We start from the raw sequence: 27,917 nt of genomic DNA, 5'->3' as shown, positions 1-27,917 counted from the left end.
AAAATAATAAGCGTGAATCAAACATTTAAAAACACGTCAAAATATAATGCACAAAACTGAAAAATAAATGCAAAGTTATCAGAATAACAGACGACGTGATCACGGATCGAAAAACAACACGCGTGAATGAAAAATGTGAAAACGCAAAAATGAACATGAATTCATAGCTTTCTGAATCGCACAGAAAATCCTGTTTCCTCGGTTATATCACTGCGTTTCTGTGCTCTCTGACATTTCCTGCTCGTGTTTCTGAACGCTTGCGCTGTTCTTCCCTCCGCGCTTGTCTCCTCATTCTCCGCTTGCTTTTCCGAATATCGCAGGTCGAGTTTTATGTAAATCAGGGCGGGCTTTAGCGTCACCGTTGGTCCACTGCAGCTCCTTCTCTAGCCAGTCAATCGAAGGCGGGAGTTGACGTCGCTCCTCTGCGACTCATGGCTGTTGTGGTCATAGACCTACATAGATCGTACGTCAACATCGCCGCCATACTGATCCGGGCGAGAACGCCCTATAAACGAATACCAGTAAAACGGAGGAGCTGCGCATTTTCTGGATAAAAAGCACAATAACGTTGATATTTCTCAAAGCAATTTTAATGGTTGATGATCTACGTGGAGAACAAAAAACAGTTCTGTCTCCAGTTACTCTCAATCTTGATAGTTAGACTTGGAAAATGATGCATCGTTATAAGGAATTCTGACAAACTCACGCTTGTTGACGGATTCGGATTATTTTTCTTGGTTGATAAACGCTGAGACGTCTTTAACGCGATATAATTTAATGTACATGAAATGTGCATAAAGATCTTTTTTCATTGTGGAAATGGATTTTTTTTGTCTTCTACCCCGTCTTTTAGCTATCCTCGTGCTCCAGGTCAGAATTCTGCTAACAAAGCTCGTTCGTTTTTAAATACTGGGGGGAAAAAAAAAATCTAAATAGTGCATCTTTAAGTGCTAGGAATTGACCATCGTTGTACCAAAATGGAATACAAACCAAACAGTGAGACCGGGGAGGTCAGTCGGCGTTCTAGATTTTATTAGCAGTAAAATGATACAGATTTACTCCAAAACAGACTGTTACAAAGATAAATATAGCTGCGAGCAGCAATGCCGGGGTCAAGCCAATTATCAGCACCACGAGCAGCAAAAGAAGCTTCGTGACATGTTTTTGGCCAGAGTCCGATGAACAGTGTATGAGGAGTTAGAAAAAGTAAACTTTCGATCATAAAAAATACATTTATTTTAAAAAAATAACTAAAAAACACTACTTAGAAATTGTGTCCAGTATGTGGTGGTGTTCTGAAACGGCTCAGGGAGCATCTGGGCGTGACGATTATCCTGCAGGAAAGCGTCCAAGAGTTAGAAGCCAAAAAAGCCGGTTTTGCTCTCTCCTGACCAGTAGGGGGCAGTGTGCTGAATCGCTGTAGGTAATCTCAGGGCCTAATGCTGATGAAACATAGCAAGTTTCATCAAAGCGTTACGGAGATATACCCTGACGTCCATTTCGGCGTGCTCGCTGTCGAATTCTGTGAAGCGCCATTTGAAAACGGTATTCGTTATCAAAATTCTGTGAATAAAATTCTGTGAACTTTGAATTCGTTTCAGTTTTGTGGGATAATCATTGTAAATGCGTTTTAAAATTTTTGATTCACGCGTATTATTTTTGACAGAAAATAATCCCACACACACACACACACACCAGAGATTATGCAGAGGACCAAGTCCTACACAAATACACAACATATTTAAAACAAAATTTAAAAAATCCCAGAGTGCATCCTGGTGCAATCTCTTCCCCAGGTAAGCGACGCACACACACTCCCGTTCACGTGATGTAAAAGAAAACGTGATTCATCAGACCAGGCCACCTTCTTCCATCGCTCCATGGTCCAGTTCTGATGCCCATTGTAGATGTTTCGGAGGTGTACAGGGGGTCAGCATGGACACTCTGACCGCTCTGCAGCTACGCAGGTCCACACGCAGCAAGCTGTGATGCTCTGTGTGTTCTGACTCCTCTCTATCAGAACCAGCATCAACTTTTTCAGCAGTTTGTTCTACAGTAGATCTTCTGTGGGATCGGACCGGGTGGTTTAGCCTTCGCTCCACACGTGCATGAATGAGCCTTGGGCACCCACGACCCTGGACCACTTTCAGTAGATACTAACCACTGAATACTGGGAACACCCCACAACACCTGGACACGCTCTGACCCAGTCGTCTCGCCATCACAGTTTGGTCCTTGTCAAACTCTCTCAGATCCGTACACTTGCCCATTTTCCCTGCTTCCAACACATCGACCTCGAGAACTGACTCTTCACATGCTGCCTAATAAATACCCCCCCCTCCTCCCCCTCGACAGGTACCACGGTAACGAGATCATCAATATTCACTTCACCTGTCAGTGGATTTAAAGTTATGGCTGATCTGTGTATATGCTAATTGGATATCCCAATCCCTTTAACTAGCTTTGTATAGTGAAACATTCATACTACCTCACTGTCCGAACGACCAATTAGCAGAAAGATTAAAAAAAAAGAAAGAAAGAAAGAAAGAAAGAAAGAAAGAAAGAAAGAATAAACGTGATTCCAGATTAACAGACTCTGCTCACACTTTCCCTCAGAAGTGAAGGATAACTGACACGGAGCAGCAACATAAATAAATAAATAAATAAATAAATAAATAAATAAATACTGACAAAAAAAATATTTAAATTATATCACAGTGTTTAAAAAAAAAAAAGTCTTTGTTCCCTGTAGAGTCTGAAAATTAAATAATTAAATAATTAAACAAATAATCAAACTCTACAGAAAAAAACGTAACTTTTTTCATATACTACATATACAATAATAATAATAATAATAATTAATAGGTTTTTATAACTAACTCGAACCATAAACAACTCACAGAAACCTTAACAAATCCCTTTTTTTTTTAAACTGAATATGAAAATTGTTACACGGATACTAATAAAACTCATGCTGTGTGGGCTGGATTTGCATATCGGGACGTGATTGGCTCTTAGAGTTTATGATGCACTTCTGAAATGATTGACACATAAGAACGACCAGGCGACTGGGAAACACAGACTGATTTAGCAGTTTAGAAGAATGTTGGTGTGAAGGATTGATAAGTGGATTATCAGCGTTTTAAACTCGGGATCAACCGCAGACTGAACTTTCGACGGCTCTGCCAACACTGACTCCCAAATCACAAAACTTGGCCAGAAAAAACAAACAAAAACCAAAGAAAAAACGCTGACAGTCATGAATACCAAAAAGAAAAAAAGTTCAGAAACGTGTTGCGGCTTAAAATATTGCAGACGTGACACAAACCTATCTCACAACCTCTGTCCTAATTTATAAAGGAAGTTATGTTTTTGTTTTGCACTGCAGTTCCATCACGGCCACAAGATGGCAGCGTCACCACAGGTCACACTCCACATCAGCGCCGGTCTCTTTGTCCTCGCAGCCAATCCGAGGTCACGGGATCCTCGATAGTGCAGAGAAGGAGGGTGAGAACAGAGATGCGGGCGGTGGGGGAGGGGGGCGGTATGGAGGTCAGGAGATCTTCACACGTATGCGTAATGACGGTGTTTAACAGCAGACCTGCATGTGGAGGCTCTGATCCTGACACGGAGTTTTAATTCCTAACGACACGGAGCACGACCAGGACAAACTCACACTGAATCCTGAACACCGGCGTGTGTTCATCGTAAAAACGATGCCTATTTCGCTTACAGGTGGCGCTGTACGTAAGGAATAAAACTCTTAACATCCGAGTGTTACAAACTGCTGACACTGGAGACTCCTTCCTTAAATGTTGTCCTTACTTTAAGAAAACTTCCCCATGTGTAAGTCGTTACGATTAAAACCGTACGGTGTTGGAACGAGAGCGTTAATACACTGTATGTATGCCTTGTGTGTTGCGTTGTAAGAAAAGTGGGAGGAGCTTAAGAGTTATAATCATGTTAGCTAATTATGTAAACAGGAAGCTAAAAATGAAGAAACCATGATGTTTTTTTTCTCCGGAGGTCATTTTTAAAATGATGTGATTTTAATCGTCTATAAAGAATTTGAAACGTTAGGAACATCGCGCGTTCACGATGAGAACATTTCTAACGCGAGGTAATGATGCGTCCAAAATGTCGTACGGTGTGCACTTCGATATCGAAAGACAAACAGACAACACGTTTTATGCTTGAGAACGCTGTTGCTAGGCAAGCGGGAAATAAGTGAGAATGTACAGTAGGCGTGAAGGCGACGCCTCTGACGTTAGCGCAGTGTACGCTGAGGGGAATGAACTCACGTCGAATTCGTTGAGGGCGGCGGCGAGCTCTCCGATGCCGGCGTGGCCGTGCTTCTCCTCGGTGGGGGACGTGGCCTGGGCGGCGCTGGAGATTCCCCCGATGGCCTCCTGGACCTGTTTGAAGACGTAGTCACGGTTAGCGCGAGTGGCCGCTACGTCCGGGTGCCGCAGGAAGGCCTGAGACGCCGTGTACAGCATGGTGGCGTTTTTCTTCAGAGCCCCGCGAGCCGCCGCCATCTCGTCCCGACACTGAGGATCCTTCAGCTCCTGCACCACCCACACAACCACACACACACACACACACACACACACACACATGGACACACAACCACACACACACAACCACCGCACAACCACACACACACAACCACCGCACAACCACACACACACACACACACGGACACACACACACACACACACAACCACACACACACACACGGACACACATACACGGATGCACAACCACACACACACACACAACCACACACAACCACACACACGGACACACACACACGGACGCACAACCACACACACACACACACACACACAACCACACACACACACACGGACACACATACACGGATGCACAACCACACACACACACACAACCACACACAACCACACACACGGACACACACACACGGACGCACAACCACACACACACACACACACACAACCACACACAACCACACACGGACACACACATGGTCACACACACACGGACGCACAACCACACACACACACACACACACACACACACACACATGGATACACACACGGACGCACAACCACACACACACACACACACACACACACACACACACACACACACACACATGGACACACACACGGACACACAACCACACACACACAACCACCGCGCAACCACACACACACACACACACACAGCCACCGCACAACCACACACACACACACAACCACCGCACAACCACACACACACACAACCACCCACGCAACCACACACACACACATGGACACACACACACACACACACACACACACACACACACACACGGACACACATACGGACACACACACGGACACAACCACCCACGCAACCACACACACAGACACAACAATTCACACAGATAACAACCAGACACACAGCAACAACACACACCACCCACACACAAACACACACAAACACACACAAACACACACAAACACACACAAACAGTGCGTCAGTGCAAGTCACGGCTTCTTTAACTACACCGTCTTCCTTCTCTCTTTTTCCCGTTTTTCCTCCAGTTTTCTCTTTTCCTTTCTTTCTTTTATTTTTCTCTAACCTTTCCTTCCCCACTTTAATTTATTTTTTTCTATCCTTTACACTTTTATTCGGTCTCTCCTCCTTTCTTTCTTCTCCTTTATTTTTTTTCTTTTTCCCCATTCCTTCTCTTTTATCTTTTCTTTTTAAATGTATTTTTCCTTTTTTCTTCTGTTTTCCTCATTTCTTCTCTCTTGTTCCTGTTTTTTCCTCTTCTCTTATATTATTTTTACTGTTCTTCTTCTTTTCTTTTCTTTCATGTTTTCCTGTTTCCTGATTCTGTCTCTTCACTGACACTGGAGACTCCTTCCGGAAGTGTTAAGTACACGTGTTGGGATGGATTTTTCCGAACCTGCTGTCTGCGAGCGGCGACGTAGTTCAGCTTCACCATCTCTTTCCCAAACTCCTTAAACCGGTTAGCGAGGTCCTGCTCATTGGTGGCGTTCTTCACCGCCTCGAGAGCGTCCTCCACCTCACACACACACACACACACACACACACACACAATTCAGTTTCAATTAAAATTCAGTAAATGTACCACCTTTAGGAAAATGTTTTGCAAACTGATAACTTAATTAAGATTCATGAGCATGAATATGAATCTCTCTCTCTCTCTCTCTCTCTCTCTCTCTCTCTCTCTCTCTCGCTCTCTCTCTCGCTCTGTGAACATTAATTCTGCCACAAATCACTTCCTGACTTTCAGAAATGCATTTAAAGCCCATTTCTCTAATCGTACTGTAACTCGTTTTCAGAAGATGGGAGCCGGCCATTTTTAAATAAATCTTCAGGAGTTGTATAGAAAAAAAATCAGGGGGTAAAAAAAATGTTGTTTTTTTTTTTTTTTTTAAAAAGAGAAGAAAAGAAGAATGAACAGCAAAAGAGAAGAAAAGAGAAACAAAGAAAAAAGTAAAGAGAAGACACAAGAAAACAATAAAGAAAGGAAAGAGGAAAAAGGAAATGGAAAAACAAAAGGAGAGAAGAGGAAAAAAACAGAAAGACAGACGAAGAAAAGGAGAAGAGAAAAATAAACAACAAAAGAGAAAAAAGCGGAAAAGGAGAAGACAAGGAAGAAATGAAGACGGAAAAAAAGAGAAAAAAGGAATACAAGAAAATAGAGAGAAAATAAAATAAGATAAAATAAAACAAGAGAGAAGAGAAGAGAAGAGAAGCAAGTCTTACGATTTTGAGGTGAGCGAGGAGTCTCATGACGTCGGCCATGTCCGCGAGGATGAGGAGGCGAGTGACGGCGGAGAGGAGAGCGCGAGCAGCTCGAACCATCGTTCCTCTCTTCACCGAAGAACACGGATCATCTGCAAACTCTGAGGAGGCCACACGCATACTCTCACCTGAGAGAGACGGAGAGCGTGAGAGAGAGAGAGAGAGGAAGAGGGAGAGAGAGAGAGAGGGAGAGAGACGGAGAGAGAGAGAGACAGGAAGAGGGAGAGACAGAGAGAGAGACGGAGAGAGAGGGAGAGAGAGCGGGAGAGAGAGAGAGAGAGAGAGAGAGAGAGAGAAGAAGAGGGAGAGACAGAGAGAGAGACGGAGAGAGAGGGAGAGAGAGAGGGAGAGAGAGAGAGAGAGAAGAAGAGGGAGAGACAGAGAGAGAGACGGAGAGAGAGGGAGAGAGGGAGGGGGAGAGAGAGAGAGAGAGGGAGAGAGAGAGACAGAGAGAGACAGAAAGAGAGAGGGAGACAGAGAGAGAGAGAGGGAGACGGAGAGAGAGAGAGAGAGGGAGAGACAGAGGGAGACAGAGAGAGAGACAGAGTGAGAGAGAGAGAGAGAGGGAGACAGAGAGAGATAGAGAGAGAGAAAGAGAGCGAGAGAGAGAGGGAGACAGAGAGATTGAGAGAGAGGAGAGACAGAGATAGAGAGAGAGAGAGAGAGAGACAGAGGGAGAGATAGAGAGGAAAGGAGAGAGATTCACAAACAGAAACATATGTGTTCATTTTGTAGAAAAGACAGCAAGACAGTGAGACAATAAGTCAGTGGAAAGTGAGACAGTGAGAAAGTAAAACAGTGAGAGAATGAGACAGTGAGACAATAATACTGTAAGACAATGAGAGAGTGAGACAATAAGACATTGAGACAGTAAGATATTGAAAGAATAAGACAGTGAGCCAATAGAATAATGAGACAATAAGACAATGAGACAGTGGAAAGTGAGACAGTGAGAAGATAAAACAGTGAGAGAGTGAGACAGTGAGAAGATAAAACAGTGAGAGAGTGAGACAGTAATACTGAAAGACAATGAGAGAGTGAGACAATAAGACAGTAAGACAATGAGAGAGTGAGACAAGAAGACAGTGAGACAGTGGAAAGTGAGACAGTAAGAGCATTTTCCCAAGTGTCCTGTGTAAGTGAGGAGAGATTTGTTCTGTACGCAGAATGAAATTAGCCGAAGCCGAGTGAAGCCCAGCTGGAAATCAGAGCAGATAACAGGGTGTGGGGAAGAACACAGATGGAGGAGAGAGACAGGACGAGATGTAGACTGAGCTTTAACTCTGTGACCTCTGGCGAGTGAACGAGTGATTATGAGTGATTAGAAGTGATTAAGAATTAGTTTACTCAGCATCAGAGATACGCAGAAAAAAATTATATTCACACTGGGAGAATGAGACAGTGAGACAATATGATAGCGTGACAGTGAGGCAGTGAGACAGTGGAAAGTAAGAGGGTGCAGTGATGAGACAGTGAGACAATAAGACAGTGAGACATTGAGATAGTAAATCAGTGAGACATTGAGATAGTAATGCAGTGAGACAGTGAGACAATGAGACATTGGAAACTGAGACAGTGAGACAATGAGACATTGGAAACTGAGACAGTGGAAACTGAGACAATGAAACACTGAGATAGTAAAGCAGTGAGACAATGAGACAGTGGAAACTGAGACAGTGAAACAATGAGACAGTGGAAACTGAGACAGTGAGAGAATGAGACATTGGAAACTGAGACAGTGAGACAATGAGACATTGGAAACTGAGACAATGAGACACTGAGATAGTAAAGCAGTGAGACAGTGAGACAGTGGAAACTGAGACAGTGAGACAATGAGACAGTGGAAACTGAGACAGTGAGACAATGAGACAGTGGAAACTGAGACAGTGGAAACTGAGACAATGAGACACTGAGATAGTAAAGCAGTGAGAGTGAGACAGTGGAAACTGAGACAGTGAGACAATGAGACAGTGGAAACTGAGACAGTGAGACAATGAGACAGTGGAAACTGAGACAGTGGAAACAGACAATGAGACACTGAGATAGTAAAGCAGTGAGACAGTGAGACAATGAAACAGTGGAAACTGAGACAGTGAGACAATGAGACACTGAGATAGTAAAGCAGTGAGACAGTGAGACAATGAGACAGTGGAAACTGAGAAAGTGAGACAATGAGACATTGGAAACTGAGACAGTGGAAACTGAGACAATGAGACACTGAGATAGTAAAGCAGTGAGACAGTGAGACAATGAGACAGTGGAAACTGAGACAATGAGACACTGAGATAGTAAAGCAGTGAGACAGTGAGACAATGAGACAGTGGAAACTGAGACAATGAGACACTGAGATAGTAAAGCAGTGAGACAGTGAGACAATGAGACAGTGGAAACTGAGACAATGAGACACTGAGATAGTAAAGCAGTGAGACAGTGAGACAATGAGACAGTGGAAACTGAGACAGTGAGACAAAAAATCATCTGGAAGACACAGTGTGTATTGCCATGCTTTGGTTTGCTACCAAAAACAAAACAATCAAAAAGGGATAAAAACCAAACAAAAAAGTAAAATAGTTTTTAAAAACAAAACAAAACCACAGTATTCTCACAAAAAACAAAAGAAGTAGTGTTGTGAAAAACCCCGTAGGGCTCCACGCTGGAGAGGACGGTCCTGTAAACGACTCCTCAGAACTTCGTGACAGTTAAATGGAGCTGGGGCGTAATTATTTACACTCCATCGTCCACATCGAACAGTTCCTCGGTATTTAAACAGCATTTCTCTATCGTAACTGAACTCCACTCCGCACCGTACAGTTTCGAATCTGAATCATGCAGCGGAGCAGCTTGCATACAGACAGGAGAGGTACAAGACAAAACATTCATTTCAATAAATTACGTTTGTTCCAGAGTCAAATTATTTCCACTTCATTTACTTTTATGCCTCGTGTAACATAAAGAAGGCAACGGAAACGCCACCAGCAGTTTCACCAAAGAGGAATGCATGAAAAACAATAAAGAAATAATTGTGCGTGTGTGTGTGTGTGTGTGTGCGTGTGTGTGTGTGTGGATGTGTGTGTGCGTGTGTGTATATTTATTCCACCAGTGTCAAATTATTTCACCTTATTTATTTACTCTGTTTTGTGTAGGATTACAAATAAGTCATAACATGACTTCATAAAAACATCTGCACCGTAGTAACAAACAAAAAAGTAGATTAATATGTTAACAATTAACAATTCATATGTAAAACCAACCAATTTTCTCTTTTTTTCTTTTTTGGTCTTTCTCCTTTGTGAGTTCAACAAACAAACAAACAAACTAACTAACTAACTAACTAACTAACCATTCAATCAACCAATCCATCAATCAATCAATTAATCAATCAATTACTTAAAATGACTCAACACATTATCATGTCATACCAGTTTTCACCACAGAGGGGCACTGCTGGGAGAGCTTATCTCACATGATAGCTAATAGTTTTTTCAAAAACCTGTGTATGAAATGCAAACAGTTGGAAATGCAGACAGCCAATCAGATTTCAGAAGCTTGTGGGCGGAGCATGTACAGCATGAGTATGTCACACAATTCAAGTAGGATTTCTAAAATCAAACAGTGCACCACTTTTAATATACAGTAACACACTGCAGAGAGCCGTGTGTGTGTGTGTGTGTGTGTGTGAGAGAGAGAGAGAGAGAGAGAGGGAGAGAGAGTCAGTAAGGTGAAGTTGATGAGATAGCAGAGCTGGCAGCTGAGTCCTGACTCAACATCTATCTCACACAGCACACACACACACACACACACACACACACACACACAGAGAGAGAGAGAGAGAGAGAGAGAGAGAGAGGCCCATACAGCAAATGAGAAACAGCAGCTTGAGGATGGTATTATGTTTGTGCAGTGCTGACCTTTGACCTTGAACATTATGTGAAAAAGTGCGAACGTAGCTTAATTAAAGCAAACGTTCATACAGCATCATTACTCAGTGGCCAGGAGTCTCACACACACACACACACACACACACACACACACACACAGCGGGGAGGACATGGCAGAGAGTGTTTGGACAGTTTTCCCCAGATTGCTTTTTTTCTTTTCTTTTTTTTCAGCTTTAATTTTCATTTAAACTGAAAAAAAAAAAATGATTTTATCATTTTATTTTTTTTATCTAATTTTAAATCTTTTACCTAAAGCACTTTGAGATTATTATATAAAAAAAAGAAGATATATATATAATTTTTTTCACTCGCACTGAGCTTGAAATTAGCGGATCTATTTTTTTTTATTTATTTATTTTTTGTTTGTTTTATATGTTGTAATATATATTTTTTTATATAATTATAGATGTTATATGTTATGTCTTGGTTGTTATTTCACATTAAAACTTCAGACATAAACGATCTTGGTTTCAAGTTTTCACAAAAAGCTGCGATTTTAACAGGGGTGTGTAGACTTTTTATATCCGCTGAATACATCCCAGTATTATATACGTTTCGTTCCAGGATGTTTATATGAATACCTGTTCAAATCAAATATAACAAACACGCAGAATGAATCTGTGCTACAAATGATTCTATTACACGCAAGTCCTTAACAATCCTGGAACTTGTATAGCGCATCTAGTGCACTTCGTAGAGTCCTGTTACACCCTCTGTAGTGAGCAGACATAGTGAATTAAAAGCTCGTTGGGATTTATATATGTATTAGAGACATAGGAAACATTTTGGGGATTTTCTTTGCTTAAGAAAGGGACAGGGTTTTCACTGTAAGCTGCCGCTAATGTTCACTCTTTAGCATTCCAGCCTCATTAATATTCAAACCTGCTCGAATATACGCATTAGTACAGAAGCTCGGGAGAACGTACGCACTCAAAACCAAACACACTCCCAAATGGAAAAAAAAAAACCGCATTACACACTGATTTAATAACCAACTCCACACATTATCGCTCCTCATCGTTCATCAATGGAATTCACTCTTCAAGAGCTTTATTATAATTACAAACAGTCGAGTCCAAATGACAAATTATGAGTTTCATTAAAGGTAAAACCTCCGATACGAATAATCAAAGAAGCCGAACAGAGATAAAGAAAGTTCTATGAGAAACGTGCACGTTATGAGAGAGCTGCTTGGTGGGGTTTAAGTGCCATACTGCTGCAGTGCACAAGGCAGTAATTGAGCCTTAATTGAATTTTTTTTCGAGGAGAGATGTGCGGTGAGAGACATAATGGGCCTCGAGAAACACTTTGTGCTGTTGGAACGTCTAATTTCTGAGACGCAAAGAATGAAGGAAGAGAGAAACTGACAAAAAGCAAATAAGTCAGACGTCAGGGATGCATCACTACAGCGTGGTTACGGTACGTACACCCTACGTAGTGAGCGTGTCCGGTGAATAAAAAGCCGTTCAGGAGCCGAGTTCAGAGTGTATTAGAGACGTTACCACGTGAGCATCAATAAAGAGCCAACGTTTTTGATAAAGCGAAAGAATACCGAGGCGGAGAGTGAAAATGTAAAAAGATCAAAAGGAATAAGTGAAAGAGAACTAGAGAAGAAAAGAAGAAAACGAGAGAGAGAGAGGTAAGAAAAAAGAGATGTCAGTCGGAAATGATGTGTTTATCCGATTCGCTGAAGTAACCAGCGATGTAACGTAATCTTCCCACATATATATTTATAAACTGTTTATATAAATATTCATGTAATATGATAAATATTAATATCACATATTAATATTAATATGTATTTATTTAATAAAATAAACAATATCTCTTATCTAAATTTGCATTTAAATATCCGTATCTATATTTGGATTTAAACTGGACTAAGCTAAAAGTATTATTAGGGGGCCAAGCACCGGAGGCGCCTTATTGTTCTTCTGTGTTTCCTGCTTATTATTCTTCTTCTTCTGGCTGGGGTGTCTATGGCAGCCCATAGAAACTTCTGGTAAAAAGTTATAAAATTTGGCACACTGATTGTGGAGGGTCTAAGGAACATTCTGCCCAAATTTGGGCGAAGTGCTGCCAACGCTATAGCGCCACCATCGGGTCAAATGTGGGCCTAAGGTGGAAGTACATTTATGGTCGTAACTTTCGAACCGTGTGTCTGAAATTTAAAAACCAGGCATCGCTGGATTCCCTGGGTCAAGACGAGTTCAACCCACCATATTACACCAATTTCTGCCTAATGAGATTAGTCTGCCTTTATAAAAATGTTTTTTAGACATTTTGTCCAATCATTACCAAACGTACACACATCATCCTCAGACTAAGCCTCACAAAAAGGTATCAAAACATTTTTGAATAGTCCAAACGGTTTGCCCGTGAATGGCCAACGAATCTGACAGCGAAGCCATCAAACAGGAAGTGAGGCTGTATCTCAGCAACCTCTTTACGCGCGGACACAAAACTTGGTAGGCAACTTCAGGACCATGACCTGAGCCTATAGAATAAATTATTTTTCGCAGTGCCCCCCACTGGTCAAAGTCACAATAACATGCTAAAAATGCTTACATCTAACTGCCATTTTTGCTACTTCTCCAAATTTTGTCCAATCTTCACCAAATTTGGCTCACATCGTCTTGAGACCTGTCTGTACAAAAATTATCAAAGGAACTCTGATGTTCAAAACCGCTCGGCCCTCAAAAATGCAGAAATTATTATTATTATTATTATTATTATTATTATTATTATTATTGTTGTTGTTGTTGTTGTTCATTTTTCTTTTCTTTTTTAAGAATATGACCCTCATGCCATCAGAAACACTGGGAAATGCTAGAGAAACAAACTAACTAAGTAACTAACAAACAAAAAAAACAAACACATAAATAAATTCTGGCTCTGACAGCTTAATTCATGCCGTTATTATTTTTTATTTTCAGCATTAAAACCCTCCCACTCACACTCATGCAAATATTTTATCTCACATGAATGAAAGCCCAGAACATCACAAAGTTCCCTCACCTTGTTTACGGACTTCCTCCACAGCAGTGATGAGCTCCTCTTTCAGGTCCTGGCTGTCCTTTGCGATCTGCTCACCCTTCTCCAGGAAGTTCTGCGTGGCCTGCTCGACAGACATGGCCAGGACATGTGCCTTCTTAGAGCGACCCTTCTTCTTACTGGATGGTCCTTTGTTACTGGTGTTCACCAAAGTGGTCACCTGTGGAACGAGCCGAGATTGCAGGTTAAAAATACCGAGATTAGACACTTAATGCGCCTTAGTGATATAAAATAAATTCCTTCACCACATGCATTGCGTTAAAAACGACACCGTCACAATCAGACTGGGTGTTATTTTTTTACTTTTCACCCCTCGTCTCTTTTAGCCAAGCCGCTTTTCCACACTTTGCTAAGCAATGCTGAGTGGCAGAAATGCAAATTGCATCTCAAAAGATTAGCGTCTACACTTTTTCCTGCTAAAGCTAGCTCCAGGTGATGCGATTTCTCCTATCAGCTCTGCTGCCAAAGTATTTAATCATCGTGTAACAGGTCTTGCAAAAATGTAAAGGTCTTGGTAAGCTCTTTTTCTTTTTTTTTTTTTACCATCGGAGTAATAAAACCCAAATGTCAGCTTTACAAAATGGTTTGACTTCCTGCTGCAAATGCTAATGAAAGTAAACACGCCTTCCAGAAGCTGTGTAGCGCTACAGTATTATTATATAACTATTCATTATGCATGTCAATAGTGAAGATGGAGGTGGGTCATTTTTTTTTATTTTGCTATTTTGCCCTGCCTCACTCATCATCATCATCACCATCATTAGCACGTTCTCAGTACTCACTTAAACGATTCATTAAAAGTGTAATCCAGTAAAGTAAAGTCCGGAGTCAGGTTGGAGGAGGAAACGTAAAGTTAGGGCAGAGTCCGACGAGAGCCGTGAGTCCCTGCTGTTAATCACCAGCATGGAAACGGTAAATACAAAGGTTTCTGATATTAATTAGCGTTAAAACGAGGCTGTATAAACTCAAAAGCTATCCAGAAAGAAACAAGAAAGTTCCAAATATATAATTATGTCTATTTTTTTTCCCCTTTCACGTTTTAAGGTTAAATAAGCCGCAGGGGAAACTGGAATAGCTCTATTATCCTTTTTCCCATTTCTGTTGCTCATTCTCAGTATATTAAGAGGTAAAAATCCCATTTTGCTAAATTGTCTATCCTTCCCATCCAATTATAAAAGAAATGAAAGAAAAAAAAAAGAAAAACAAATCCAGAGGCTATGTGCTGAGTGCAGGCTTATTAAGCACTGCATGCTGGCTATTCCAAATGTGGCCAATTTCTGAAACTTTATCATCTTAAACATCATCTTTCTACACATAGTTTCTGTTATATAAGTGTTTTTAATTCCTCTTGCATTTTAAATACTGCATATTATATTTTATATTTATTTATTTATTTATTTATTTTTAAGTTTGCTGCAGTTTATATATACAGTCCCCTCTGAAAGTATTGAAATTGGTATTGGAAGTGTTTCAATTGATGACACCATGGCAACAACAACAACAACAAAAAACACAACACCACTTATATAAATGTAACACTCTCTGACCAATCAGATCCCAGAATTCATCTGCACGGTGTCTCGGTGTAGGTTCTCAGACGCAGTTCATACAGGACAGGATAATCCTCGGTAAACTGTGTACGGGTGAAATTTCTCCACAACGACTTCACAACCTGCACCACGTCAACCCCAGAGACGGAATGACTGCGTTAAATATTTCTCGACTCATAAGACATTCAGCTGACTGTGATGAGACGGCGTGTGCAAATCTGATTTCACGACCCGCTTACAGAGAGCGAGGGATAAACAGGATACGGAGCACATACCTCCCAGCTGAAAGACATTCAATTTCATGCCTTTAAACTAAATCCTTTTTTTTTACAGTAGCTTTGCTGCTGTTTCATCACTCGCTGTCAGTCAATCCATCGCTGCTTCTGCACGATCCTGACACTCGAACCCAAAGATAAATAACAATAGCAGCTGGGGCGTGACACCATGTGAGACTTTACAGCTGAATCAGACCTGGTTTAAAACTAGCGCACCAGCGATAAGAAAAACGTCCATTTAGATGACCACAGGAGAACCCTTTTAAGTTGCACAAAGAACCTTGCACTCACGTTCTTTAGAGAACCGTATACAGTCCTGATTTCTTCTGCTTTTGTGTATATCTCATACTAAATCGTTTTAGATCTTCAAATGAAATACAAATGTACTGCTACCTTAAGGAACCATGTTATCATAAGGTCTCTAAAAACCCCTTAGTTAGTCCTTTAAGGACTAATTCCTTAAGAGTGATGCAGGAGAACCTTTAACCTTATAGGGTTCCCTTTAACCTGTCGAAGAACCAATACACTGCTCTGAAGAACCCATAATGAAACGTAAAGCACTTCTTTAATCTCCAAAAAAAACCCAAAAAAAAACCCATAGCTCAAGCTGTTCTTGTTCTGACAAAAACAAGGTTCTTTGCAGAACCCATGGTGCTGTAAAGAACCACTGAAGAACCTTTATTTTTAAGAGTGTTTGGCCGTGATTTGTAATATTCCATTTCTTCCGTCACTCAGTGTAGTCTGTCAATAGTCGGGAAAATTTCGGTTGCTAAGCAACAAAATGGGCAAAGTTTAGCGTATTCTTAACAGCAGATTGATGATTAGGAATATGGTTTATATTCATCTGGACATTTCCGTTGACTTGAAATAGTTCTCAACCATGTTTAGGCTGGCTTCATTTTTATAATGAAGTAAAATTTCAGCGTCTTTTTTTCCTCAGTTCTGTCCATCTCTTCACACAATCCATCCGCTGTTAATCCCCCGAGCGTCACCGAGTAAATCGGACAAAACCGGACTGAATAGTTTCCATTTTGTTCTGCAACTAGTCTTATAAACAGGCGGACATGCGCACACATCATTTCCCCTTTAAGGGTTTTCCCAGAGAAAGACTATTTTCCCAGAGTATTCCCTTCTCCCTAATCTTCTCAGACACTGCCAGGTTCTCAGACAGCCGATGCCAGATAGCCGTCTGTATCACGCTGTGGGAAAAAGCCAGCGTCTGAGAAGGAGAAGGAGACGGAGAAGGATTGAGTGGCTGGCTGCTGTGCCGCTGTCCAAACAGTCCAAACCAACACTTATCACTTATTCCTCATAATGCAGAACAAATGTGGAAGAAAACAGTACGCTCGAAAAAATACAAGAATATGATGATGATGGGAAAGAGAGAAGGAGGGAAGGAGAGCGTCCTTGTACTGCCACTCCATTCCTCAGCTCTGCTGAAGGAGCGGCTACGCTATAATGGGACTGTACGACAACAAACAGGAATCCTAATGCAAAATAGCATCTGTGTGTGTGTGCGTGTGTGTGTGCGTGTGTGTGTGTTCACTGTTTTGCGCCTGTTTCGCACCTCAGGTAATATCATTCATCATTTCTCATCGACATGCAGCATGTTTCCAGAAGCCGCCTGAAGTGAAGATACTGAGATGATAATATATAAATATAAAACCTGTATAACACATTAAATATAATAAATAAACAAAAAAAAAAAAAAATTGAGGGAAATTGCCACAAAAATTTTTTTTTTAGTATTTCAATATATACAGTTATAAAATTTGTGCTTCAAACATTGCTTTATTATTGTTTTTGTTACTCTTTTACATTTCCTGTTTTTTCATTTATTTATTTATTTTTAGTAGTATTTTATTTATTTGTTTGTTCTCCGTGGCTTTTTGTCGGTGGATTTTGTAGAACTTCTGTTCTCCGGAGCTTTTACTCCAGTGCTCTCTGAAGCTATCTCACTTTAAAGTTCTGACTTTAGATTCCCCACTGCCGAGTTTTCTCATCTCAGGTCTCCAGAGTTCTCCAGAAGATTCCAGAATTCTCCATTCGGCGCTCTACCAGCTAAGTTCTCAGACTAGCACTGGCTAATATCTAGTTCTCATTTCAGAGATTTCCCACTTCAGAGGCCTCGCTTCAGAACTCCAATCGTAGATTGTTCGCCTTGCAGAGTTTTCAGAGTGTTTACAGCAGACTTCTTAGCTGAGAGTTCTCAATGCAGAGTTCCGGTTTTAGTGCTCTCCAGAGTTTTACATGAAAAGGTTCTCACTTCAGAGTTCTCAGAAAATGAGTCTTAAGGCCATTTCAGAGTCCTCCAGAGTTTTCCTTTCAGACCGCTCCATAATTCATACTTCAGCTATTCTAAAGTGCAAATTCTTTTTTTTTTTTAAGAACAGAGTGTGACAGTCAGAGTCTCCAGAGGAACTGTGGCAGATTCTCCAAGATGCTGAGTAAAACTTCACAGCTAATTTCCTCATACAACAAAACAAAGTGTACCTGAGACTACTGAGAAATAATTCAATGTAGAAACTTTTAATTATATTATTTTTGTAGGCAAAGACTTTTGAACAGTACTGTATCTTTGAGTTCTCTCTCAGAGTTCTCTCTATAAGTTTTCACTCCAAGTTCTCTCTATGACTTTTCTCTATGAGTTCTTTCTCCCAGTTCTCTCTAGGAGTTCCCTCTTGGAGTTCTCCCTATGTGTTCGTTCTAGGAGTTTTCTCTAGGAGCTTGTATCTTTGTATTGTATTGTATCTTTGAGTTCTCTCTCAGAGTTCACTCTCCCAGTTCTTGCTCCGAGTTCTCGCTCCGAGTTCTCTCTCAGAGTTCTTTCTCTGACTTCTCTCTTTGAGCTCACTCGAGGAGCTCTCTCCGATTTCTCTCTCCGATTTCTCGATAGGAGTTCTCTCTCGATAGGAGTTCTCTCTCGATAGGGGTTCTCTCTATGAGTTCTCTCTTTGAGTTCTCTCTAGGAGCTCTCTCAGAGTTCTCCTTAGGTGTTCTCCCTCCGAGTTCTCTCTCTGAGTTCTCTCTCAATAGGAGTTCTCTCTCAATAGGCGTTCTCTCTCCAAGTTCTCTCTCAGAGTTCTCCTTAGAAGTTCTCCCTTATAGTTTTCTCTCCGAGTCCTCTCTCCGAGTTCTCTCTCCGTGTTCTCTCTCAGAGTTCTCTCTCAGAGTAGGCTATAGTCATGATGATTTCAGCACGCGGCAGCATGAGAGTGGATTTGTCAGTTCCTGGACGGATATTCCTGTCATCATGAGAGGATTAAGAGAGCTAAAATAGCACCAACTTTCTCAAAGTCCGTATACTTATTCCTATTCATATTCATAAATAGAATTAAAGCAGCTATAAACCACAGCGTTTGTTGTGCAAATGTTAATCTGCTCAAGACGTGACGTTGAAATCCTCCCAAACTGCAGCCACTGCTACTCGTCTGGATGAGTGATTCTACAATGTCACATTTTAATTAAATGTCAGGTTAAATGTTAGCACTGTTGCTAATTGTCAGAATATTTACACCAGCGTGAAAAATGAACCGAATGTGAATGTGCCAAGTGACCTTAACTTCCAAAAGTGCTCTGTTATTCCTGAGGCCGCTGTAAACAGCACTAGACACTTAACCTTTTCTTCTGGACTGTGAGGAACTGCATTTGCACTTCATCACACAGCAATAACACAATCAATTTTGACTTGTGTAATGAAATCTGCACAGTGGTGAGTGAAGTGTCCAGTCACAGGAGTTAATGCTACCGGTCCTCGGCGTGGGGTAGAGTCTGTGGCGATGCTGACTGTGTCCCATTTTGCAGCATTAACGTTAGCCATGGGCAAAATGATAGCATTTATGGTTTAATCTCTCGTTTACTTTAACACCAAATGTGGCTTCTAATAAATCAAGGCTAAGAGGATGATGTACAATAAATGTAACGGATTCATTTCAATGACCAGTAATAATGAATGGGGTACCTGCATATCAATAATGGATGGATGGATTGTTGGATGGATGGATGGATGGATGGATGAATAGAAGAGTGTCTGGTTGGGTATAGATTGATAAATTGGTGGACAGATAATTGGCAGATAAATAGATGTGTGTCTGGATCAGTGTATACATGTACGAACGTATGTATGTATGTATGTATGTTTCATTTGATGGATGAGTGAGTGTCTGAGAGAATGGATGGACGGATGGATTCACTGATGGATGAGTGAGTGGGAGTATCAGTGGTCGAATGGATGGTTGGATGTATGGGTAAGTGAATGGTTGGAAGGGTGGATGATGTGATGAACAGATGTATGGGACCTGGACCTGTGGATGGATAGGTTAATGAACGGATAGGTGGATGGCTAGGGTGTTTGGGAGGGTGGAGGGACAGATGGATTGATGGATGAGTAAGTGTGAGAGTGAATGGATGGATGGATGGATGGATTCACTGATGGGGGAGTGAGTGTGTGTATCAGTGGATGGATGGATGGTTGGATGTACCGTATGGGTGAGTGAGTGGATGGTAAAGTGGAGGATTTGATGAATGGGTTTATGGTTATGTAGATAGATGGGTTAATGAATGGATAGGTGAATGGATGGATGGTTGGGATGATGGATGGATGGATGGATGGAGGAGCGTGTCTCTTGTGTTTTGTTGTTTAGACTGTGATCACAAGAAGGTGCAAGAATTTGCTGCCATTTGAGTACATGCATACTCAGCTCTAACAGATACACAGATAGATAGGGAGGGAGAGAGAGAGAGAGAGAGAGAGAGAGAGAGAGAGAGAGATCCATCATTATCTTGTCAGTAAAACCTCATCATTGTGTCTCTGCTCCACTGGTCCTGGCTTGATAATCTGTTCTATATGGAGTGGAAATAACATTTTCCTGCATACCCCGGACACCTATAAAAGTCCATCTTGATTGAAAAGCCGGCGCAGATTGAGCACAGAGAGTCTGCTGCGATGCAACATCCACCCCATCTACACACCACCCTCGAGTAAAGATCATCCATTTCCGTATAATAACATAAACTGTGATCGTAAAACCCCAGTGTTTAAACGGGGAAAGCTCCCGGTATTCAGATTCGGGTTAGGCACATGCTTACAGGGTTGAGTTTCCTTCATTCAGGTTATGCAGAAGTCCACTCCTCTGAGCTTATATTTAACCCAAAGGCCACGGTGCGGTTTGTCAGCAGAGTCTAGACCACGCCTTACAAGCCCTCTAAAATCAGGGATATAAAATGTGGAATGAAGATGACAATGACGCTTTATTCTTTACAGTACGTGTGCCGAGTTCCGATACATCCCGTCATCAAATGGAGCAATAACATGAAGCGTAAGCCGGTAGAGCAGCTCAGTAATAAGCCTCAAGACATCCACCCACTCCAAGTTGCATTAAAGTAAAAACAATACATCTTCAGCAAGGATTCCAGAAAATCCAGGGTTTCTCGGAAATAAGGCAACAAGTGAGCATGCAAAGATTTCGGATTAGGAAGGTCAGGAGAACCTGCAGTCCTGACATTTCCGTTCTTGCTCATTCACTCCTACGTTATCACACTTATCACAGTGCGTGGAGATGGGGGGCGCCGTCTGAGTTCTTAAGTGTCAAAAACAAAAAAAAAAGACAAAAGGTCTCCTTACGTCAATCCATGAACATGAAAGCATGAAAGGCACTGTCAAGGCACTTCAGGTGCTTCTCGCTGCTGCCTTCCTGCCATGCTTTCATGTTCAGGGACTGACGTAGGTCTCTCTCTCTCTCTAAATTGATCTGATACTCTTTTTTTTTCTTTTTTATCACTTCCAGCCACATACATGATTAATTAACACAGAAATAAAAAATATAAATCACTCAGCAGGAAATCATCATCATTCTTATCAAAACATGATAAGAAACCCTTAAAAATGGAACGGTCCCAGGATAGAACCCTGAGGAACAACATGCTCTCGATTTCTGGATTTTGACTGGTCAGAAAGTGGCTTCCTTTCTTTTCTTTTTTTCTTTGTTTTATTTTGTCCACAACCGCTGTGGTATAAGAGGAATAAAAGACTTGAAACAGGATGTGCTGCTTTAGAAAAATACAAAAACAACAACAACAACAACAAAAACTAGTTCGGGATGGTGGGTTAATCTGCAATCCAGCTTAAAATAAAAACACATTTTCGCTTCATGCCATGTTTTGGCGCTCGCACACGTATCTCACACCGTTTCAATTCAAAATCTTCCCACTCAAACTCGAGTCTCTCTTCCTCACTAGAAGAGCGGATAAACGCTGTGAATGAGGATTAGCTTAGCTTAACGCCGCCTCTTTAATTAAAATCAGCAGTGTGACGAGCGACGATCGCTAGTGACTCTGTCTGAAGGGAGGAGAGCATGCAGTGTCCTTAGTGTCGCAGATTAGCATCATGAGTAAACAAACATGCTAACCTGATCAATAGAAATGTCACCACTGGGCTTTCGCAATGTTCCTGGCACAAGCGTCGTGCCAAATGTTCAAAGAATAGAGCTGTGTGTGTGTGTGTGTGTGTGTGTGTGTGTCTCTGCAGTGTGTGAGCTTCCACATTTTCTTTCATTCTGAATACCTGGCTAATCTCATATGTCCTACAGAAACAGGTGATTGTTTAATTCCCGCTCTTACGCGTTATGCGAATATTTCATATTTCACATGCATGGTTTAAAGCCAGCGCTCTCAAAAACCTTGAGTGAATGCGGAATTAATGCGTAATGTTATCACGAATAAAACGCTTTTGTTGATTATTATAACTATAGTGTTATTAATGTTGCAGAGTTATTAATGAGCGTTCAATATTATTCTTCAGCTCATGGTGTTAGCAGTGGACACATAATGTCATGGTAATGAACGTTTAAGGTCTAATGCGGCTATAACGTTATAATATTATGTTAATGAGCCTGTGGTTTTATTCATGAGTGACCAAAAATATTCATGAATCTATAATGTGATGTTAATAAGCCTTCAGTATCATTCATAATAGTATGTAAATGAAGCTATTATATTATTCATATGCCTATAAACTTATTCACGAGCCTATATTGTTATTAACGGGCATCTAATGTCATGATAATGAGCGTTTAATGTCATTAATGAAGCTATGGCATTTGGTTAAGGAGTCTTCAGTTTTATTAATGAGCGTAAACAAGCCTATAATGTTATTAATCAGTCTTTAATGCAGTCGATCAGCATTTTGATTATGATATTGTGTTAACGAGACTTTAATGTTATGCTAATAAGCCTATAGTTAATGGACGTTAGCTCTAGCTAATGCTACATGTTTATCTCGTATCAATTGGGACATTTCTGCCATGTTTTTCCACATTCCTGGCAATTTTAAAAAAAATATATACTATTCTCATTATTCAGTACTTCTTCATTAAGATTCAGCAACAGGAAAAAGAACATTTAGAAAATGTCCCAGTCATCACTTGTCTCCATATCAATTTACGCTCGAGGCCGTGTATTAAAGGTTCTGCAGTATAACGTAAAGACACTGTACTCTAAATGTTAGGCGCAAAAACAATCATGTGGTACTACCAAAACAAAGAAGTGGGAAGTTTCAACGCTGGTTTGTTGTATTAAAAGGACTTAAATAGGTCAGTAAAGCCTGCTTGTCTTGTCGAGGCTTGTGTTTGTCACTTCACATTAGCCGTGACGGGTGTGTGGGGATCAGCAGAAGGGCTTTCTCTCTCTCTCTCTCTCTCTCTCTCTCTCTCTCTCTCTCTCGTTTTTTTTTTGTTGTTTTCTTTTTCCTTCAGCATATTTTGAACTACAGAGGAAGAAAGTTAAGATTAAAGCGGCGGAGCTTCCATGCCACGAGCAGAAGATCAAACTCAGCTGCAAGGGTGTGGGTATGAGATGAAGGTTAGGTTATGAACAGCTGGAGCTTGAATATGACAGAGAAAGAAACGTTTCCCGCTGGCACTTTGCTCTCCGTCCGTCAGAAAACTGAAAAACGCTAGAAATAATACATAAGGAGGGCGCACGGTAGATCAGTGGTGAGCACGATCGCCTCACGCCTCCAGGGGTCGGGGGTTCGATTCACGCCGCGGCCCTGTGTGTGCGGAGACTGCACGTTCTGGGTTTCCTCCGGGTTCTCCGGTTTCCTCCCCAGTCCAAAGACATGCACGGTGGTCTGATTAGCATGTCCAAAGTGTCCATAGTGCATGAACGTGTATGCGATTGGCACTCCGTCCAGGGTGCACCCTGCCTTGTACCCGATGCTCTCTGGGATAGTCTCCAGTTTCCCGTGACCCTGTAGGATAAGCGCTATAGAAAATGGAATGGATGGATAATACATAAGTAGATACGCATACGGACAGACTCGCAGGGCTCTGAAATATTTAGATTAGTACATTTTTGCTTGAGTTAATCATAAGGCAATAAATATGAGAGAAATTTCAAAGAAAAGCACACCAGTACAGATTTAGAGTGGAGCGCAAACGTTGGCGTATACCCTTAGGACATAAAGAATTTATAGAACGAGATATTTCGCACAAAAAGCTTCTGTTCTAAGTGTTTTTCATCTTCGGGTTTTGGGTTGTCGCCTTGCTTCTGTAACGTGTTGCACGTTTTGGGGAACCATGCGAGGGGTGTGCAAACATTTGCACTTGACTGTGTAAGAGCTGCGTATTATTTGTGCACCCATGATGCTAATTTCGTGTACTGCATACACACACACACACACACACACACACACAGCCAATAACCAGAGATTAGATTATAGAGATAATGATGATAATATGTGCAGAACTCAAGTGAAAATTCCAGAAAAAAAAGAAAAAGAAAAAAAATAGATGAGGGACGGACGACGAGCCGGTACGGCACCTCGAGGACTTCGGGTTTATTATTCACGAGCTAGAATACTTAACGAGGCGACGCTGTAGTTCTCAAGGGTGCAGAGACACAGGATATGACTTTAATATGAAGAGCTGCCGAGTCAGTCTCGATGAAATGAGAACTATGCTTTCAGTAAAAACACTGAGGAAATTCCAAAATAAAATAAAGCGTGTAGCACACGCTGAAACGGAGAGAAATATCGGTTAACTATAGCGGAGGATACAAAGTATAAAGGGATGTTTAAACATCATGGAAAAGATGGAACTAAGACTAAATCGGCGGTTGTGGATCAGGTGGTAGAGCGGGTTGTTGACTAATCATAGGGTTGGCGGTCCGATTCCCGGCCCACATGGCTCCACATGGCTCCACATGGCTCCACATGACTCCACATGACTCCACATGACTCCACGTGGCTCCACATGACTCCACGTGGCTCCACGTGACTCCACATGGCTCCACATGACTCCACATGACTCCACATGGCTCCACATGACTCCACATGGCTCCACATGACTCCACCTGGCTCCACGTGGCTCCACGTGACTCCACGTGGCTCCACGTGACTCCACATGACTCCACATGGCTCCACATGACTCCACATGGCTCCACATGACTCCACCTGGCTCCACATGGCTCCACATGACTCCACATGGCTCCACATGGCTCCACATGACTCCACATGGCTCCACATGACTCCACCTGGCTCCACATGGCTCCACGTGACTCCACGTGGCTCCACGTGACTCCACGTGACTCCACATGACTCCACATGGCTCCACATGACTCCACATGGCTCCACATGACTCCACCTGGCTCCACATGGCTCCACATGACTCCACATGGCTCCACATGACTCCACATGACTCCACCTGGCTCCACATGGCTCCACGTGACTCCACGTGACTCCACGTGACTCCACGTGACTCCACATGACTCCACATGGCTCCACATGACTCCACATGGCTCCACATGACTCCACATGGCTCCACATGACTCCACCTGGCTCCACATGGCTCCACATGACTCCACATGGCTCCACGTGGCTCCACGTGACTCCACGTGACTCCACGTGACTCCACATGCCGAAGTGTCCTTGGGCAAGACACTAAACCCCAAGTTGCTCCCAATGGCAAGTTAGCACCTTGCATGGCAGCTCTGCTACCGCTGATGTGAGTGTGTGAGTGGGTGAATGAGACAAAGTGTAAAGCGCTTTGGATAAAAGCTCTATATAAGTGCGCCATTTACCATTTAAATCACGTGCATAATGTTTTATTCTCCAAATATTCACAAAAACATACCAAACAAAATAAATCCCTGTCCTCGAGGCTCAACCTTTATGGGTTCCTCATAAACAGGAAGGGCGGAAAGTTCCAATCATGCACGCCGAGCCGCTCTCGCTGGACAGGAAAATGAAATAATAGCCCCAAGCCGAGCGCCGCCGACATCAGCACCTCACCCACACGCTGCAATCACCGTCTGATTACACGAAGCATTAAGGAGCTAATGCAGCTCAATAGGCTGTCTGGAGAACGCAGCTAAATGATGGGGGTCTGAGGAAAGAAGGGAGCGAGGAGCGTGACGTGCGCGACTTCGCCGTCTGCGTGCTCGTCTCCAGACTGAGACTCTCGACGAAAACGCAGATCAAACGTTCAAATAATGTGCTGCACCGCTGCGTCGTGGCGTGTTATAGACGCTCGGACACGGTGGTGGAAAAATCAGTCAGAAGCACAGAAATCCAAAATGGCCTCCGGGGAAAACTGCGCTCTTTTACTTAAATGACGTTGACGTTCAAAGAGCGTTCGACTTTTTAACCAAAGCAAAGCGAGCTCTTTTGAAGCTGCAGCTCTTCCAGCTCTCGCTCTTTCATCACAGCCTTTGTTCTGAGCTTAACGTGAACTCACAGCTCGGGTTTAAAGCGGGTCAGAAAGGACACTCTCCGTGTTGTGCTGTTAGAGGAAAATAATCAACCGAGCACTTCCAGCTGCTTTCTTTCTTCTTTCTTAAGGAATTTGACACTGGAACAGGCACAGTGTCCATGCATCCTTCACACACACACACACACACACACTCTCTCTCTCTCTTTCTGAGTGTATGTGTAAAGCTTGCTGATGCAGGGCTGTGAATATGCTTCTGTCATATAAAGGGGAAATTAACAGCTTTTTAACTTCACTTAACTGAAAGCTTTTATCTCCTGACATTTACCTGACTCACCTCTCTCTCCCTCTTTCTCTCTCTCTCCCTTTTTCTCTTTATGTGTCATTCTTTTTTCTGTTTCTTCATTTCTCCCTTCTCACTGGCCTGCACTCGACGAGATTCCCCTACATGAGTCTGAGAGCCAAAGTGTTCGACCCGGTCACACCCAGAGGGACCTTTCCAATGTCCCCAGTCACGACCCCGAAGCTCTGCCAGCTCCTGCCACATGTCCACCTTTTACCTCAGTTTAAATCCGCAAGCGTTTTCAGCAGCCTGAGCAAATCCACTGACATTTAGCTGATGTTTTTCCTGAGATGATTTACATCTGCGTCTCGCCTGAAAATGCTGAACTATTGTTTAAATTATAAACAGCCATAAATCAAACTGACTGCATAAATTTACCAGAGGACAGAGATGGAGGATCAGGAGGAGGAGAAGGATCAGGAGGATGAGGAGGATCAAGAGGAGAGGAGGGGGACGAGGAGGATCAGGAGGAGGAAGAAGATCAGGAGAAAGAAGATCAGGACTAAGAGGATCAGGAGGAGGAAGATCAGGAGGAGGAAGATCAGGAGGAGGAAGATCAGGATGAGGAGGAGCATCAGGAGGAGGAGGATCAGGGGCAGGAAGATCAGGTGGAAGAGGATCATGAGGAGGATCAGGGGCAGGAAGATCAGGTGGAAGAGGATCATGAGGAGGATCAGAAGGAGGAGGATCAGGAGGAGGAGGATCAGGAGGAGGAGGATCAGGGGGAAGAGGATCAGGAGGAGGAGGAGGATCAGGAGGATCAGGAGGAAGAAGATCAGGAGGAGGAAGAGGAGGAGTTTCAAAAAAGCGACAGTGGGCCAAACCAAGAATCCCTTTTTCCACTAGAAAGTCAGGTATGGCATGGAAGAGTTTAAGATACATCTAAACATTTCACCTGGAATCTGCAATCAGAAGGAGTTCATCATGTAAACACAGCCAGTGAAACACCACTAGAAGATGCCAACCACAAGCAATAGCTTGCCTAAAACTCAACACTAAGCTGTAACAATGCTCAAAGCCATCATCTTATAAGACTACACGGCTACTCATGCAATGGGGGCGTCCTTCAAGCATTCCTAGCTATACGTAAGGTTCCAGCTTTTGGCTCCATAGTATAGCCGTACTGTATGGGGAATAGGGCGGATGGTGCTTTCCTCCAAGCGTGTTATGCTGTCCTATAATGTTGCAACAGCAGCAGCTTGAAACAATGCATTGGGCTGGCTTCAAATGTCTCAGAGGAAGCACGT

General features: G+C 42.3%; 1 protein-coding gene across 1 annotated transcript in view; it reads right to left on the bottom strand.

Moving 5' to 3' along the window:
• ctnna2 (catenin (cadherin-associated protein), alpha 2) overlaps positions 1-27,917 on the bottom strand; it is a 293,809-nt gene that overhangs the window by 249,453 nt on the left and 16,439 nt on the right. The window contains exons 3-6 of the mRNA XM_053619170.1: positions 13,761-13,956; positions 6,766-6,932; positions 5,939-6,058; positions 4,302-4,568 (exon numbers count right to left, since the gene is read on the bottom strand). Coding sequence (XP_053475145.1) covers positions 4,302-4,568; positions 5,939-6,058; positions 6,766-6,932; positions 13,761-13,956 — 750 coding nt within the window. The remainder of the gene's footprint in view (positions 1-4,301; positions 4,569-5,938; positions 6,059-6,765; positions 6,933-13,760; positions 13,957-27,917) is intronic.

This window comes from Ictalurus furcatus, chromosome 29 (assembly GCF_023375685.1).
Source record: "Ictalurus furcatus strain D&B chromosome 29, Billie_1.0, whole genome shotgun sequence".
Lineage (NCBI taxonomy): Eukaryota > Metazoa > Chordata > Actinopteri > Siluriformes > Ictaluridae > Ictalurus > Ictalurus furcatus.
This window is presented reverse-complemented; position numbering and strand designations above follow the sequence as displayed.